Below are 18,359 nucleotides of genomic sequence, written 5' to 3'. Positions count from 1 at the left end.
CTGTGCTCTGGCACACTCAGACGAGAGTCCTCTGAAATTGGAGTAGATAGCCAGAGCGAATTTACGAAAGCACCCGAATATCCATTGAGAACGCACAAAGACAATACCATTTAGCTAAGCTAATAATGATGGGAATAATCAAGTCAATAAACGTTGGGTAGTTAGTTAGACAGCCTATCGTTAATACACTGGCAAGTTTGAAGTATAAGTAGCCAACTAACATTAGGTAGCTAGTTAACAACATACCGGTACATACTGCTGTAATGATATGCTATGTGGTTCTTTTGGACAAAGTACAGTTGAAGTCGGAAGTTTACATACACTTAGGTTGGAGTCATTAAAACTCATTTTTCTACCACTCCACAAATTTCTTGTTAACAAACTATAGTTTTGGCAAGTTGGTTAGGATATCTACTTTGTGCAATGACACAAGTCATTTTTTCCAAAAATTGTTTACAGACAGATTATTTCACTTATAATTCACTGTATCACAATTCCAGTGGGTCGGAAGTTTACATGCACTAAGTTGACTGTGCCTTTAAACAACTTGGAAAATTCCAGAAAATTATGTCATGGCTTTAGCAGCTTCTGATAGGCTAATTGACATAATTTTTATTTATTTATTTTATTTCACCTTTATTTAACCAGGTGGGCAAGTTGAGAACAAGTTCTCATTTACAATTGCGACCTGGCCAAGATAGAGCAAAGCAGTTCGACACATACAACAACACAGAGTTACACATGGAGTAAAACAAACATACAGTCAATAATACAGTAGAAAAATAAGTCTATATACAATGTGAGCAAATGAGGTGAGATAAGGGAGGTAAAGGCAAAAGAAAAGGCCATGGTGGCGAAGTAAATACAATATAGCAAGTAAAACACTGGAATGGTAGATTTGCAGTGGAAGAATGTGCAAGGTAGAGATAGAAATAATGGGGTGCAAAGGAGCAAAATAAATAAATAAATACAGTAGGGGGAGAGGTAGTTGTTTGGGCTAAATTATAGATGGGCTATGTACAGGTGCAGTAATCTGTGAGCTGCTCTGACAGCTGGTGCTTAAAGCTAGTGAGGGAGATAAGTGTTTCCAGTTTCAGAGATTTGTGTAGTTTGTTCCAGTTATTGGCAGCAGAGAACTGGAAGGAGATGCAACCAGAGGAAGAATTGGTTTTGGGGGTGACCAGAGAGATATACCTGCTGGAGCGCGTGCTACAGGTGGGTGTTGCTATGGAGACCAGCGAGCTGAGATAAGGGGGGACTTTACCTGGCAGGGTCTTGTAGATGACCTGGAGCCAGTGGGTTTGGCAACGATTATGAAGCGAGGGCCAACCAACGAGAGCGTACAGGTCGCAGTGGTGGGTAGTATATGGGGCTTTGGTGACAAAACGGATTGCACTGTGATAGACTGCATCCAATTTATTGAATAAGGGTATTGGAGGCTATTTTGTAAATTGCATCTCCGCCTTGGTGAACCAGGCGAGGCAATCATTTGAGAAACCAAGGCTATCGAGTCTGCCGATGAGGATGTGGTGATGCCTTGGCCAGGTCAATGAATACGGCTGCACAGTATTTTTTCTTATCAATGGCAGTTAAGATATCGTTTAGGACCTCGTTTAGGATCATGAGTCAATTGGAGGTGTACCTGTGGTTGTATTTCAAGGCCTACCTTCAAACTCAGTGCCTCTTTGCTTGACATCATGGGAAAATCAAAAGATTGCTGCTGCTCCAGTTTCAACTGTTCTGCCTGCGGCTATGGAACCCTGACCTGTTCACCGAACGTGCTACCTTTCCCTACCTGCTGTTTTCAACTCTCTAGAGACAGCAGGAGCGGTAGTTACTTTCAATGATCGGCTATGAAAAGCCAACTGACATTTACTCCTGAGGTGCTGACCTGTTGCACACTCGACAACTACTGTGATTATTATTATTTGACCATGCTGGTCATTTATGAACATTTGAACATCTTGGCCATGTTCTGTTATAATCTCCACCCGGCACAGCCAGAAGAGTGCTGGCCACCCCTCATAGCCTGGTTCCTCTCTAGGTTTCTTCCTAGGTTTTGCCTTTCTAGGGAGTTTTTCCTATCCACCGTGCTTCTACACCTGCATTGGTTGCTGTTTGGGGTTTTAGGCTGGTTTCTGTACAGCACTTTGATATATCAGCTGATGTAAGAAGGACTACATAAATACATTTGATTTGAAATCTGACAAGAACTCTTTTTTTTTTTTTGTAGACCTCCACAAGTCTGGTTCATACTTGGCAGAAATGTCCAAATGCCTGAAGGTACCACGTTCCTCTATACAAACAATAGTATGCAAGTATAAACACCATGGGACCAAGCAGTCGTCATACCGCTCAGGAAGGAGACGTGTTCTGTTTCCTAGAGATGAACGTACTTTGGTGCGAAAAGTGCAAATCAATCTCAGAACAACAGCAAAGGACCTTGTGAAGATGCTGGAGGAAACAGGTCCAAAAGTATCCACAGTAAAACGAGTACTATATCGACACAACCTGAAAGGCCGCTCAACAAGGAAGATCAGCATGGAAGAAGCCAATGCTCCAAAACCGCCATAAAAAAAACAGACTACGGTTTGCAACTGCATATGGGGACAAAGATCGTACTTTTTCGAGAAATGTCCTCTAGTCTAATGAAACAAAAATAGAACTGTTTGGCCATAATGACCATCGTTATGTTTGGAGGAGGCTTGCAAGCCGAAGAACCCCATCCCAACCGTGAAGCACGGGGGTAGCAGCATCATGTTGTGGGGGTGCTTTGCTGCAGGAGGGACTGGTGCACTTCACAAAATAGATGGCACCATGAGGAAGGGAAATTATGTAGATATATTGAGGTAACATCTCAAAACATCAGTCAAGAAGTTAACGCTTGGTCGCAAATGGGTCTTCCAAATGAACATTGACCCCAAGCATACTTCCAAAGTTGTGGCAAAATGGCTTAAGGACAAGAAAGTCAAGGTATTGGAGTGGCCATCACAAAGCCCTGACCTCAATCCTATAGAAAATGTGTGGGCAGAACTGAAAAAGCATGTGTGAGCAAAGAGGCCTACAAATCTGACTCCGTTACACCAGCTCTGTCAGGAGGAATGGGCCAAAATTCACCCAACTTATTGTGGGAAGCTTGTGAAAGGCTACCGGAAACGTATGACCCAAGTTAAACAATTTAAAGGCAATGCTACCAAATACTAATTGCCTGCATGTAAACTTCTGGCCCATTGGGAATGTGATGAAAGAAATAAAAGCTGAAATAAATCATTCTCTCTACTATTATTCTGCCATTTCACATTCTTAAAATAAAGTGGTGATCCTAACTGACCTAAGACAGGGAGTTTTAACTAGGATTAAATGTCAGGAAATGTGAAAAACTGAGTTTAAATGTATTTGGCTAAGGTATATGTAAACTTCCGACTTCAAAACTGTAGCTAACAAATTGTCAGCCAATATAATGTTCAAGGTAACTTATTTGAAAAGTCATTACTTTTTTACATTGCTCAACTTCGACTACATATTTTCCACCATTTTCTTCAAATCTGAAAACGATGTGAAGCCACACCCATTTCCTGAAGAATTACATTATGGGCCATAAAGTACGGAAATAGTGTCCTCTCCGTGTATACTTCATATTTTGGTGATTTTAGTACGACATCCGGGAACTTTTGGCATACTAACTATATCCATACTATGACCAATAAGAATACAATATACTAAATTCATGTCACAAATAGTACAGTTAGTGTGGTTAGTATGAGTATTCAAACACAGCTCAAGTTTACTTCGATATGGTGCTTATTATATCAATATGTGCGCATAAATCGTGTCCACCTTAATTTCTCGCATCATTAATTTTAAAGACAAAAAGATCCCAGTGCAATCACAGTTATATATGACCCCCTAGCCCTTACTTCACCTGCTCTGGCTACTCTCCTGTCATAGTAAGGGGATTTATTGTATAAACTCCCTGCTCTAAACCGGTCCGGGTGGAACATTGTGAGAATTAGGAAGGATAATTAAAATTACTTGATGAGAACATTCGAGCACAGGGCTCACGAAATCCTCTCGTGACATTAATTACAAAATCTGAACCTCTTGGTCCAATAGGCAACCCAGTTCCACTGTTCCAAGTCCAGGAGATTCATTCCCTCATTGATTGATAACTGTTAATTATGGAGACGATTCCATACAACCTTTGAGTGGCTTCAGTAATGCAGACATGGTGGCAAACAACCGTTAGCCTCGATGCATCCTTCACTGAAGAGTTTCATTACAGCACATCAAACAGCCTCTTTGCCTGCCTGAGCCTGACGCTAATTGTGATAGATGTTTGCGAAAGCAGCCCCGTAACAACAACAACAAAACAGCCTTGTCAAAGATTGGATGTCCTCCTCCTCCTTCTCCTTCCCACTTCTCCTTCCCACAGTGGTCAGCAATCAGGGCTAATCCCGTAACTGGGTTAATTCACACTCTGCTCTCTAAGGAGAGGGAGAGGAGGATAGCCAGGCCAGCCACTCCCGCAGATGTCATTACTCTCCATGCGAGGCCTCCTGAGTACTTGAGGCGTCACTACAGATCCGGGTTTGATCCCGCAACCGGGAGACCCATGAGACGGCGCACAATTGGCCCTGCGCCCTGCCCGCCACAGGAGTCGCTAGTGGGCGATGAGACAAGGATATCCCTGCCGGCCAAACCCTCCCTAACCCGGACGACGCTAGGCCAATTGTGCGCCGCCCCATGGGCCTCCCGGTCGCAGCCGGCTGCGACAGAGCCTGGGCTTGAACCCAGAGTCTCTGGTGGCACAGCTAGCACTGCGATGCAGTGCCTTAGATCACTGCGCCACCCGGGAGGCCTATCCTGACTTTCAAGGCCTGAATTGCTTCGCCTTGCTTTTCTGGTTGGCTGGCAAGTTTCACCATCCAATTATTACAGATCTACGGGAGTGCAAGTCTCACCATGGCACGAACCGTGGCGATACGTTGGCGCATAAGAATGATTAGAATATGGCAAATATTAGTAAATTATTGCATTCTATCCATGCTGGCTTTTGCGGTCTACCTGAGACATGATAGGGGGGATGTCATACAGGCTGTCGACAATTTATAAAATGCGCAATTTGCCTAAACGGGTCATTTTTTGTTGTTGTTATGACATCATTACATCCAGCTCTTTTTAACGACACACGATAGTTAAATGAATCTATTTTATCTACTTTTTTTTTTTAAATCACTGGACAAGTTCATGGAAACATAGCTAGTGACACACAGACAGACACACAGCCTGTTTGGCTAGCCTGGTCCCGCTGCCTTGCCAACCCCTATGGTCATTGTCACGTCAAACATGCAGGACCCATAGGAGTTGGCAATACAGCAAAAACAGATCTGGGACCAGGCTATAGCTACGGACTCACTGAGGAACTTCCTGATTCATCATCATAGAGAGAAATTGAATTTCTGAGGACCTTATGGGAGTTATGGCAACAGGAATGTTTACAATCTTACATACAGGGGCATGGAGATTTTGTTAAGCATGTTCTTGTCTCTGTGAGATTAATTTCCTTTCTTATAGGAAATAGACCTAATATAGCTAGCTGACAGATGCATTTTCTAATTCAATACTGTACGAATGAATGAATACTGTGACAATTGTGCAGAGCATCTGTACTGACCATGAGTGCCCCCACATGGTGTCAGTCTGCCATGTCAGTGGCCTGAGAGGCTAAATCTAAGATCACAGCAAAACAGTTGAGCTAACAGAAGAACACTGGTCTTACCAGGGAGTCCCTGGTGGGGGAGCTGGATCGTCCATTGCTGCTGCTGTCGCTCCTCTCATAGGAGGAGGTGAAGCGGCTACCACCACCGCTCTTTAGGTTGCTGCTGCTCAAGGCCTCCTGCGTAGCGCTGTGGGACAGGCCATAGCTGGAGCTCTGCAGGCTGCTGTTGTAGGAGTCGGCCACATCGCTGGCCCTGCTCCGGTAACCCCTCAGGGCGCTGGAGGAGGAGGAGGAGGGGGACGTGGGCTCGGTGAGGCCCAGGGACGACAGGTCCCGCGTCAGGTCACTCTGGCTCGACGACCTCCGGCGGCTGAGAGAGATGCTGGAGGCCCCGGGCGACGAGGAGAGGTAGCTGGAGCGGCTGGGCGTGGTGGACGAGGAGTAGCTGCTGTAGCCAGTGTAACCGGAGCCGCCGCTCAGGCCCGACGAGCCATAGGTCTTCACCGGGGTGCGGCTCAGGCTCTCGCTGCGCCGGCTGCTGCTGCTCAGGAGGTCAGTGCGGGGGATGGGCCGGCCCCGGTCGAGCTCCGAGGAGGTGCTGTAGTTGCGGGCGCGGCTGGCGGCGCTGCTCAGGTAGCTGGAGGAGGAGTAGCCCGAGGAGGAGGCAGCGTTGCTCCTGTAGGAGGTCAGCCTGTCCCGGTCGGAGGTGTAGGAGCTGAGGGAGGAGGGCGTCAGGGAGGAGCCATAGGAGCTATAGGCACTGGTATAGGAGGAGCCTGTGTAACGCTTGGCGGTGGTGGAGACGCGAGACATGCTGGATTGTCAGCCACGGGTGATGCAGTGGAAGACCGCATCGACTACAAGACAAGAGAAAGAAAACAAATCAGTGTGTTTCTATTTTCAGACTGTGAGCGGGAAAAACTTAATTTCCAAAAATGAAAACTTATTTAGCAACATTTGAATCTTTATAACCACCAAATTTATTTGTATATTTTATATCATATCGGTTCCATCTTAGTTTTTATGGGTTAGTCTTGTCTGATCACGAGAGAGGTAGGATGCCAAAGGTCACTAGGGCATCATCCAACTCTTAACATACGGGTGCACTATTTATCAATGGGCTGAATACACTGTACCATGGCTCATTGCACGAGCCTGAGGTTTTACTCGTGTACAGGATACAGATATTTGACAAGCAACGTTATGTGACCCTCCTTGAAACACATTACACAATATCAACTGTGTCATCAGTATTCATCCTGAAGTAGAACCCTGAAACACTGTTTACGCAACCAACTGGAACGTCATGCTTGATAATGTGATGTACTGTCGTATCGACGGGTTGCACAACATTGTTGCCGGCTGAACGCGCCCCCTGGGAATCCTGTAATGGGAGAAGCACCTAAGTGAAGCACCCGAATGTTTCTGGTGGCACAGTCTGTTCCTGAGGAGAGACAGGCAGTGCAGCGTCTGAATAAATAAAAGTATCTGGTGTTGTCGATCCGTGTTGGGTTCAGTGGGGGAGGCTTCTCTCTCTCTTTCATATATATATATATATATATATATCAATAATTCAGCATATGGATCTGGGCAGAGCACTGGAGCCAGGCCAAGACATACAGCTTTGTGCAGCTAGCTAGACCCAGCCGGAATACTACTGCTAGGTTAGCTTAGCTAGGCCATGCCCAACCGAGCCTTGCTTAGGCTCTTACCAAAACCCCACTGTGGGTATAAGAGGCCTCTGCTTATGCACCCTACCATTTCGCCTATACCCTGCGCAAAGATGGCTGGACTGTAAAAGGTACACAGCTGATAAACATGGGCCAGTATCTCAAGTCAATATAATGTAGTCTGCATCACTATTGTTTTGTCCCCCCCACCCCTAAATAAAACAGCAGTACTATAACACCCCTAGGTGCTTGCTTGTTTGCAATTCCCTGTTTTCGCTGGGATGAATGTTTTCAAGTCAACCTCTCTTAGTGTGTTGTTTAAATTGGCAGAAAACAGGTGATAACAAACATAGAACACTACCTCCACCACACTACCAAACAACAGCGACAGTGCCAGTTTGCACTACAAGGCAAACCTGGCCATGTCTATCTAAATGTACAAACCCGAGAGAGTGCTTGTACTTGTAATCCCTGACTCCTACTCCCACCCATTCCTAATTGCCCTCATTATAAACATACACATCATTTAGGCTGCTGCAGGTGTCTCGTCCCAAAAAATGAGGGCCTTGACTGAGACAAGTTCAGGCTAGCCTGGCGGCGTCACTTCAAATGGGAAAACGCAAAACAACATCCATGGGGAATACAGCCTAAATGGACATGGGATTTGTAAAATGGCGGTAGCACAGCACTATTATGTTATTCATTTCTCAAACCAAAAACACACAAATATGCTAGTTGCCCTGCGTTTCAGCCTCCCCAAAGGCTCTGTTAAACGGGGGTTTCCATGACTACATGGCAACAAGCACCATTTGACTGCCACACAATCTCAGTGTCAAAACAGGAAAGCAGGTGTTGCACTGATCTCTTTGACTTCCTGATTCCCTTGCCCTGCAGAAATACAAAGGTCCGTCTAGCTATAGCCTAGGGTCCAGTAGATGGGACTCTACTTGAGCATACAGAAAGGGCAGATAGATTGAAAAGACTATAGGCCTAATCCAAGTTTATTGCCGAAGAGGATATATTTCTGTTACCATCTTTACCTGTAAAATCCAGTGATTCCCAAGCAGGTGTAGGCTATATAATTGAATAGGGCCTAAACTCTGAAACCTCACACTGAGCCACTCTTTCCCACAGTCTGTCCATTCCTACTTCTCCCACTTATCACAGTGTAACTGTGTACTTTTGATCTCTCAGAGAGAATGCCAAGCGTGTGCAAAGCTGTCATCAAGGCAAAGGACGGCTACTCAATAATCTTTTTTGGTTACTACTTGATTCAATATATTATTTCATAGTTTTGATGTCTTCACTATTATTCGACAAATGTAGGAAATAGTAAAAATAAAGAAAAACCCTTCAATGAGTAGGTGTCTCCAGACGTTTGACTGGTACTGTGTATATATATATATATATATATATATACACACACACACACAGTGGGGCAAAAAGTATTTAGTCAGCCAACAATTGTGCAAGTTCCCCCACTTAAAAAGATGAGAGAGGCCTGTAATTTTAATAATAGGTACACTTCAACTATGACAGACAAAATGAGAAAAAAAAAATCCAGAAAATCACATTGTTGGATTTTTAATGAATTTATTTGCAAATTATGGTGGAAAATAAGTATTTGGTCACCTACAAACAAGCAAGATTTCTGGCTCTCACAGACCTGTAACTTCTTCTTTAAGAGGCTCCTCTGTCCTCCACTCGTTACCTGTATTAATGGCACCTGTTTGAACTTGTTATCAGTATAAAAGTCACCTGTCCACAACCTCAAACAGTTACACTCCAAACTCCACTATGGCCAAGACCAAAGAGCTGTCAAAGGACACCAGAAACAAAATTGTAGACCTGCACCAGGCTGGGAAGACTGAATCTGCAATAGGTAAGCAGCTTGGTTTGAAGAAATCAACTGTGGGAGCAATTATTAGGAAATGGAAGACATACAAGACCACTGATAATCTCCCTCGATCTGGGGCTCCACGCAAGATCTCACCCCGTGGGGTCAAAATGGTCACAAGAACGGTGAGCAAAAATCCCAGAACCACACGGGGGGACCTAGTGAATGACCTGCAGAGAGCTGGGACCAAAGTAACAAAGCCTACCATCAGGAACACACTACGCAACCAGGGACTCAAATCCTGCAGTGCCAGACGTGTCCCCCTGCTTAAGCCAGTACATGTCCAGGCCCGTCTGAAGTTTGCTAGAGAGCATTTGGATGATCCAGAAGAAGATTGGGAGAATGTCAGATGAAACCAAAATAGAACTTTTTGGTAAAAACTCAACTTGTCATGTTTGGAGGACAAAGAATGCTGAGTTGCATCCAAAGAACACCATACCTACTGTGAAGCATGGGGGTGGAAACATCGGGCTGTTTTTCTGCAAAGGGACCAGGACAACTGATCCGTGTAAAGGAAAGAATGAATGGGGCCATGTATCGTAAGATTTTGAGTGAAAACCTCCTTCCATCAGCAAGGGCATTGAAGATGAAATGTGACTGGGTCTTTCAGCATGACAATGATCCCAAACACACCGCCCGGGCAACGAAGGAGTGGCTTCGTAAGAAGCATTTCAAGGTCCTGGAGTGGCCTAGCCAGTCTCCAGATCTCAACCACATAGAAAATCTTTGGAGGGAGTTGAAAGTCTGTGTTGCCCAGCAACAGCCCCAAAACATCACTGCTCTAGAGGAGATCTGCATGGAGGAATAGACCAAAATACCAGCAACAGTGTGTGGAAACCTTGTGAAGACTTACAGAAAACGTTTGACCTCTGTCATTGCCAACAAAGGGTATATAACAAAGTATTGAGATAAACTTTTGTTATTGACCAAATACTTATTTTCCACCATAATTTGCAAATAAATTCATTAAAAATCCTACAATGTGATTTTCTGGATTTTTTTCCCTCATTTTGTCTGTCATAGTTGAAGTGTACCTATGATGAAAATTACAGGCCTCTCTCATCTTTTTAAGTGGGAGAACTGCACAATTGGTGGCTGACTAAATACTTTTTTGCCCCACTGTATATATATTTGGTCATCTTACAAAACCAAATGCTATTGGGAATACTGTTGGAAATCAGAGCACGTAATGTACCCTGTTGCCTGGATCTTAGGGGGGAGCTATATTTACCCTGAAATGTGAGCAGATAAGAGACTAGCGTCTGTGAGGTGCCTCACTGACGCCAAAGCCCTAACTCGGCCCACCGGCAATCGCACCAAACTGTCCATGCCTACTTAGTCTACATCACAACTCTATGCACAATTTTTTTTTTTAATTGATTCAACGTACAATTGTAAGGCAACCAGCTGCAATAGGACTGTGAGTTTGCTCAACATTTGGGCATATAGCTGAACCAGCATACATTCTGAATTTGAAGTGTATGTTCACTCAATTTTTAATTTTGGGTTGAGCAAACATACAATTCACCTTGAGAATTTAGTCTACCATATTTGCATATTTCCCAGTGTAAAATTAAATTCTTTATGACAATACAAATATCAAATTTGAGAAAAGTTAACAAGTGCTGTTTATCTCATTTCAACCAGTGTTGTAAACATTGAAATTAGGGTAAAACTTCAACTTAAATACATTGACTAAACATGTTGCTACATCAATATAATTTCAACATAATCATCAGAACTATGTATACGTTGAAATTTCTTTGACAAATCTTTTTCATCCTATATTCAATTTATTGGTTGAAACGATGTTGAATTTCATATTTGATTAGACATATTTCATGTGACCTTTTTCTCAGCATTGATAGTAAAATGGTTTGTTTGAATCCACATCATTGTTTCAATGTAACGCTATAGCAACCTAAATAAAGATTGAAATAAAACGTGAAGCCGCAGTCCAATATCTACTGGTATATATGAGGGGTAATGCATTTCAGTGAGAACTAGTCTACCATCCAGATGCTCAGCTGAGCTATCATGCCAACACATTTAGACATTGATCAGCTTCCATACTCATTTACGTAGACTACCTAAATAACATTGAAAAGTTGAAAGGTTACCCATACAGGACACCCAGAGATTACTATAATTCCCAACTACAAAAAACTAGTGCTTTCCCCCCCCCCCCTCAAAGTAAGAAAAGCTATTCAAGAATGAGCTACATTTAAAAACAAAATGCACTCAACAACACATTTGGATCTAAAATCCATGATATAGTGATACCGGATCATTCCCCTGTATCATGCTTAATTACACCAACAGAAAATACGCTTAGTGACAGAATATGGAGAATGAACAGAGCGCATCTTCAAGACCCGAAATGTATTAAATACATAAACAAAAAAAATAAAGACCTTTACCATTACAAATGTAGACATAGAGGACAGAGAATAGCCAACACGAGTTGGGAGGCTTTAAAGCCGTGCATTAGGGGAATGATAATCTCTTACTCGGCAAAAGTTCAATCGGAGTTAGAAATCACCATCTTAAAAAAAGACCATTAAAAACATCTTTACATGGTAAAGAAAATACATTTCTGAACTTAAGCAGGCTTATGATCTTTTACTTTTGAAGAGAGCCAACAACTACAAACTCAAATACAGCACACCATTTAATGGCAAACAAACCTGGTAAACACCTCGCAGCCCTCACAAAATGAATACACGGCAAACCAGTTATCATTTTGAAAGATAAGGATACAAATGCTTTAATTAGAAAAAACAACACTATTAATAACAATTTTAAAAGCTTCTTTGAACATCTATATCAATCAGAATGCAATAACAGTTGAACTGATCCTCCTTAGACTCGATAACCATGAAGCAACTTTCAGCAGGTAAAAAAAGAATCACAAAAATGGAAATCCCCCAAAAAAAAATATGACACTGTAAAAGTGTATTATCAATATCATACATTTGGTATCCTATTTATAGGGCTAATGGTAACTAGTTCTAAACTTCCAAAGATCCAATCAGTCATGGATGAATGAAAGTACCTAGCTACATGTTGAAATCATGGTGTCCTTTGTTGGGCAGATCAGATGTTAATGTAGCCTACGTCAACCCAACCTCACCCCAAATTTACTTTCACATACAGCTTGTGTAAGAATGAGTTCTTAACTGACTTGCCTAGTTTAATAAAGGTTACATGTAAGAAAAGTTAGTTACTTTCAACGCTATTTAGGTAGTCAATGCAAATGAGTATGGAAGCTGATCAATGTATAATTGTGTTGACGTCACATCTCAGCTGACAATAGCGCCGCTTATTCCAAAAGCCAAGCAGGGTACATAGAGGTCGGCATCTGGATGGTGGACAAGTTCACACTGAAGTGCAATACCCATCATATACCAGTAGGAGTCCCTGTTCAGGAAGAAATCGTTGGACTGTGTCTTCACATTTTATTTCAATGTAAGTCTTCATTTAGGTTGATAGCATGAGGTTGAAACAATTGAGTTGATTCAAACATACCATTTGACTATCAACATTGAAACAAGGTCAAATAAAATATGTCTAATCTAAAATTCAACATAATCTCAACCACCCAATATACACTGAGTGTACAAAACATTATGAACACCTGCTCTTTCCATGAAATAGACTGACCAGGTGAAAGCTATGATCCTTTATTGATGTCAATTGTTAAATCCACTTCAATCTGTGTAGCTGAAGGGGAGGAGACAGGTTAAAGAAGGATTTTTAAGCCTTGAGACAATTGAGACTTCGATTGTGTATCTGTGCCATTCCGAGTGTGAATGGAAAAGACAAAAGATTTAAGTGCTTTTGAACGGGGTATGGTAGTAGGTACCAGACGCATCAGTTTGTGTCAAGAACTGCAACGCTGATGGGTGTTTCACACTCAACAGTTTCCAGTGTGTATCAAGAATGGTCCTCTACCCAAAGGACATCCAACCATCTTGACACAACTGTGGGAAACATTGGAGTTAACATGGGCGAGCAATCCTGTGGATCGCTTTCGACACCTTGTCGAGTCCATTGCAACTCAATATTAGGAAGGGGTTCTTAATGTTTTGTACACTCAGTGTACTATATATTGAATATAGGATGAGAAATATATTTTAGGTTTCTATGTGAAATTTTCAACACAATTTCAATGTATACATAGATGTTGAAATTATATTGATGCAACAACCTGTTAGTAAGGTTAAGTCAATATATTTAATTGTAAGTTTTACCCTAATATCAATGTTTACAATGCTGGTTGAGATGAAAACAGTACAGTAGTTATTACATTTTTTCACATCCAATGTATTTTCTATGTTGATTCCATGTCACAATACATTGACCAATTACATTGAAACAACATTGCTTCAAACCATGTTTGCCCAGTGGAAACCTAATGCAGTGGTCTGGAACTTCTGTTTTACATGCCACATTATTATTGAAGCTTTTAATCAGCAACCTACATTGAGAATGACTGCCAGGGTAGGGTAAACTGATTATTGAGACTCCCTAAATCATATAAACTCGAACAGTAACGGATGCAAAAAGTCAAATTCCTAACAGATTGGATAAGTTTATAAAAATGTATGTTATTTATGTTTGTGTTGCATAAGATTACTAAACCAATCAATGTACACACAAAAATACAGGTATTGAAATAAACAACTGTTAAAATCAACCTGCAATAGAGCATGCTGGGAAATATGACAATGACGGACGTGGTTTTGAGCAAACATACATTTGTAATTTTACTCAACAAGCTTGTTCAAATTCAGCTCACTTCAAGCTGAGTTTGTTGATTCAACGTACAATCGTTAGGAAGCCAGCGGCAATAGGGTTGTGAGTTTGCTAAACTTTTTGGGCATATAATCTAGCTGAAACAACATACCTTCCAAAGACAAACATGAATTTGTAATTCGCCTCAACACATTTTTTAGATATTCAAGCAAAGTTTGTTGAGTGAACAAACGTTCACACATTAGCTCAATTTCTTGTCCTTCTGAAGTGCACCCAACTCACCGAATAACGCTGATTATGCAATTGGTTAAATGAGCTTTTTTTTTACAGTCTACCATAAACTAAGAATTAGACTCTGATATCATCCGGTCAGCTGAGAGATAGGCCTACTCAGTTATAGCACAATTAACAACAACCCCTTTCTTCTGTTCGTAACTCAGATGAGAGCATTAGCTCGAAGTAACCTCAGAAAGGGCAGAATGTGTGCGTGATTGACGCTCCCAATGTCTGCTGTAAGTGACTTCGTTCCTTATTCACTGTCCTGAAGATAAGCTCAATTAGACATCATTACTATTTTAAACACCATCAATCCGTGCTCTGTGCCACTGTGTGAAATGTTGTTCTGTACTGAATACTTATAGGAAAAGGGTCAAATCAAAAGTTGTGTCTCTTTTTAAAAAGAGGCAATCAGCAGTAGAAACAATAACAAAGCGTCTTCCTCGCCCCTGTTTCGTCAAAAAGCTGAGAAGTGAGGTTGGATGTAACCACTCTCAAAAAACACTCTCAAATATAGTTTTAACCGTGTTTTGAGGCTGCAGTATAAACTGTTTGTTTACATTTACTTTGTTTACAAACAAGCTTATATTTCGGGTCCTGATGGGGCACGACAGTTGAGCTGACCTCGTGAGGCATTTATAAGTTATATTCTTCAAGAATCAATGGGTACATATCATTCATTTAGAAGTCCACAAATGGATGTAGCAACTGCTGATTGCCCGTTTAAGCCACGTGTCTGTGTGAGCGTCGGAGCCACTGCATTCTTTGAACATGTTTTTCACTCCCAAAGTACCATCAGTCCTTGAGAAAGTGCTTGCCTCTCATGGTGTTTGTGAGATGCATGCTGATTGCTGACCGTGTGTATGCGGGCGTGTGCACGTGTGTTTATTCAGTTATGATCACCTGCTGTGTATAGGGCGGTGTCTCTCAGTCCACGCAGGCAGCGATGGAGTGGAGCCCGCTCATCCTAATGTATTTCACAGACCCATTCACAGTCACAGGGACCTCTCACTGATCAGACCTGTGGGGAGACAGAGACACATCAAATGACAGACACACAGCCATGCGGATATTACCCGGGCAAAAAAAAATGACTACGGTAATGGATTTGCAGTCTCGCTAACATGGACTTTGTTGGATACCACTGCCATGAGGCTAGCAGATCGATGTTGAGCCATTAGAACATACATTTTCTAACATTGCTGGTTTGATCATGTCCAATTATCCTCTTCAATTTACACAGAATTCAAGGAATTGAATTAAAACAACACCGCTTTATGGGAGGAGCAAAACATCCCATAACAAAACAATCTACCGGTAGCCTACAGTAGCCTAGGCTACACCTCATGCCTCCTCATCAACTGCATCACTTGACAGGCACAGAAATAGGTCCAAGTGATCATTCACTACAGGTCTCCAGTCAGCAAGTTGTCAGTATTTTAGGTTCATCTATAAAAAAAAAAATGTAAAAAGCATAACGACTGTAGACTATTCTTTGGTGCTTGTTGTCAAATCCACAAAAAAATTATCTGTTTCGGAAATACTGTACTTGTTGAGTATCTTAATAATCCAGCGCTTGCGTCCCAATATGGTCCAAACACACCATACCAACAGACCTGCGTCCCCGCAACCCTGGCACAGCCAATGAAGTTCAACGAATAGGCCTAGCACAGCCAACAGACAATTACCAATGAACAAATAGGTCTCAAGATGATTTTCTGAGAAACGTTATCCCTCGTCTCTTTAACAACACAAAATATGGATAAGCAAAATGAAGAGAAAAAAACCCCAGTAAGCCTAGGCTTCAAACAACCAACACCACACACAATGATTGTCAGGGAAAATAACAGAAAGGTACTCCTTGTAAAAGGGAACCAACGTGTCAATTGGTGGAGAGGCTCACCAGTGGCGTATCAAGCAGGACGGCCAGAGTAGGGTGCTGCATAGGAGGCTGTAGCCTCTGAGTGAAAGGAGCCAGGGAGGGATTGTATGAGCACAGCAATCCAGAATGCCAGAGATCAAGTTACAGAGATGGTAAATATAGCAGTTGCCTATGACCTCCACAGGTCACTCAACACTCACTGGTATTAAGTTTTTTTTTTTTATAGGCCATGAATAGGCCATGCAATGTAGGCCAGCAGCAACCACCGGGATGTGCTCTCTCTGTTATCTAAAGGTGTTTTCATTGTAAACCTACAAGGAATGGTAGTCAGTGAAATGTCCCCATAAATGTCATCCAAAAGTGGAAAAAGACTAATGAAAATATCGTTTATATCTACTAACCATGGCTAGTTTTATATTCAAAATATAAATTATACTTATTATAATGGGTGTATGACACCATTTGGATACAAACAGGCAGCTTTTGTCATAATTTGTGTTAGGCCTATTTTTAAAATGGGGGGTAGTTCACCTGCAATATTACATAGTCTGGTTTGAAATGCATATCACATAATGGTTAGTTGAAAGTGATGAAAACTGAAACCCTGAGCTGAAAGCTACTTCGAGTGCAGGGATGGACGTGGGTGTACGGGGGCGAGGAAGCAGTGACATTACAGCCAGCTACTGTCAGCGCCAAATTCAATGAGAGCAAGTCTCTATGACACCGAACTACAAAGTCAGCCAGAAGTTGTTTTAAGCTTCTATAGCAATTCATGAATGATCTCGATTCATGGTTGTGTATTTGCAGTGGATGAAGGACTAACGGTTAATACACTAGGAGCTAGCAGCTCCCCAAAATGATATACTGCAGCAGTTGGTTGGAACCTCGCACCACTCCCATGGCAGGCAAGTTGGCTAGCTAGGCTAACTTGTTAGCAGAGCGTGCACGCGAACTAGTCAGAGCGCGGCCGTGTATTTAACAAAAAGGAGGGGGGGGGGCAGAGTTTTTTTTATTTTTATAGCTAAGCACTTGAATGTGACTCAAGACCACCGGTTTTAGCTTAGATGCATTCATATTAAGAGATGAAGCATACACATATGAAGCATACACATTTTAGATAAACTATCCGAGCGGCATCAAAGCAACTGATCAAGGTTTGCCTGCAGCTACTGGCCACTGCATTATTCACTCACCCCATTCCGAGATCATCCCGTCGTACTGTCAGTCCCGCTGGCAGAGCGTCCCCAAAGTGGCTTCTAGCTAGTCTATCGGCGTCGTTAGACCACAGTTTTGAATATCGGTATGCTGAACCGATAACATTTGACAGATTAAAATAGCTAGATACTTTTCGCCATTACTGCCTTTGCGTTTCAAGTTTTTTTAGCTGACCAAGTAACGGACGTTTCTCTTTAACTGTGACGTTGGTTCAGCAAATAGCTGCCGTGGATTGGTTTATTCTTGTCCACGAACGTAAAATCAGAGGACCGCCTCCCACACGTTCACCTTAGTGACGGACGTAAACAGCAAGCAGACCCCCCACACTGATTCAGGTCCACACACTCACATTCACATATGATCTGACATTGCTCACACAACTGGTTGCAAACAATTCTATATTTATCACAACTCCCCTTGCGTCCCGTTGAGTTCTAGACTCTGACTCCCGTCGCTTGACTTTCCTTTTTTTGCTGTTTGTGGCCATGACCACACGGCTGGGGAAAATAATCAAGTTAGAAAAACGACAATTCCGGAAGAGGGCAGTGTTGTGTCATAATGAGTGCCTGTTACGTCACAACAAAGCTTTTCCACAATCCATCTGGTCACATAACCACGCAGATATTTTCATATATGTCATGGCTAAGGATAGTGGTTGACACTTCAAAATGTTTGATTTGGAATTCAGTAAAACCACATAATTCACACACCCAACACCATACAATATTTAATACATGTTTAATGCAAGAGTCAATGAGTTAAATTAAAAGGTGCATGTGTGTCCCTTGGTTACAATTCCTTTAGTTTGTTTCACAGCTACCAAAGCTGATGAGAATAATTTAGTTATTTGCATTCTAGCTACTCACACTGCAGCGACCAATTGTCTTTTTTTGTAATTCAGCAGGGGGGGACACACAGATAATTCACATAATACAAATAATA

At 42.2% G+C, this 18,359-nt stretch overlaps 1 protein-coding gene across 4 annotated transcripts in view; it reads right to left on the bottom strand.

Moving 5' to 3' along the window:
- The window catches only part of LOC112265160 (ubiquitin carboxyl-terminal hydrolase 2), a 41,349-nt gene extending 23,719 nt beyond the window's left edge, over positions 1-17,630 (bottom strand). For 2 of the 4 annotated variants that reach the window (XM_024442239.2, XM_024442242.2), the window contains exons 1-3: positions 16,224-16,327; positions 15,224-15,341; positions 5,780-6,576 (exon numbers count right to left, since the gene is read on the bottom strand). In XM_024442239.2, the coding sequence (XP_024298007.1) occupies positions 5,780-6,532 (753 nt within the window). In that variant the 5' untranslated portion in view covers positions 6,533-6,576; positions 15,224-15,341; positions 16,224-16,327. Of the gene's footprint in view, positions 1-5,779; positions 6,577-15,223; positions 15,342-15,508; positions 15,806-16,223; positions 16,328-17,395 lie in introns of those variants that run through there. The other 2 variants (XM_024442240.2, XM_024442241.2) reach the window with 2 other exon arrangements.
- Positions 17,631-18,359: the final 729 nt, after the last annotated feature.

The sequence above is a fragment of the Oncorhynchus tshawytscha genome, linkage group LG13 (assembly GCF_018296145.1).
Source record: "Oncorhynchus tshawytscha isolate Ot180627B linkage group LG13, Otsh_v2.0, whole genome shotgun sequence".
Lineage (NCBI taxonomy): Eukaryota > Metazoa > Chordata > Actinopteri > Salmoniformes > Salmonidae > Oncorhynchus > Oncorhynchus tshawytscha.
This window is presented reverse-complemented; position numbering and strand designations above follow the sequence as displayed.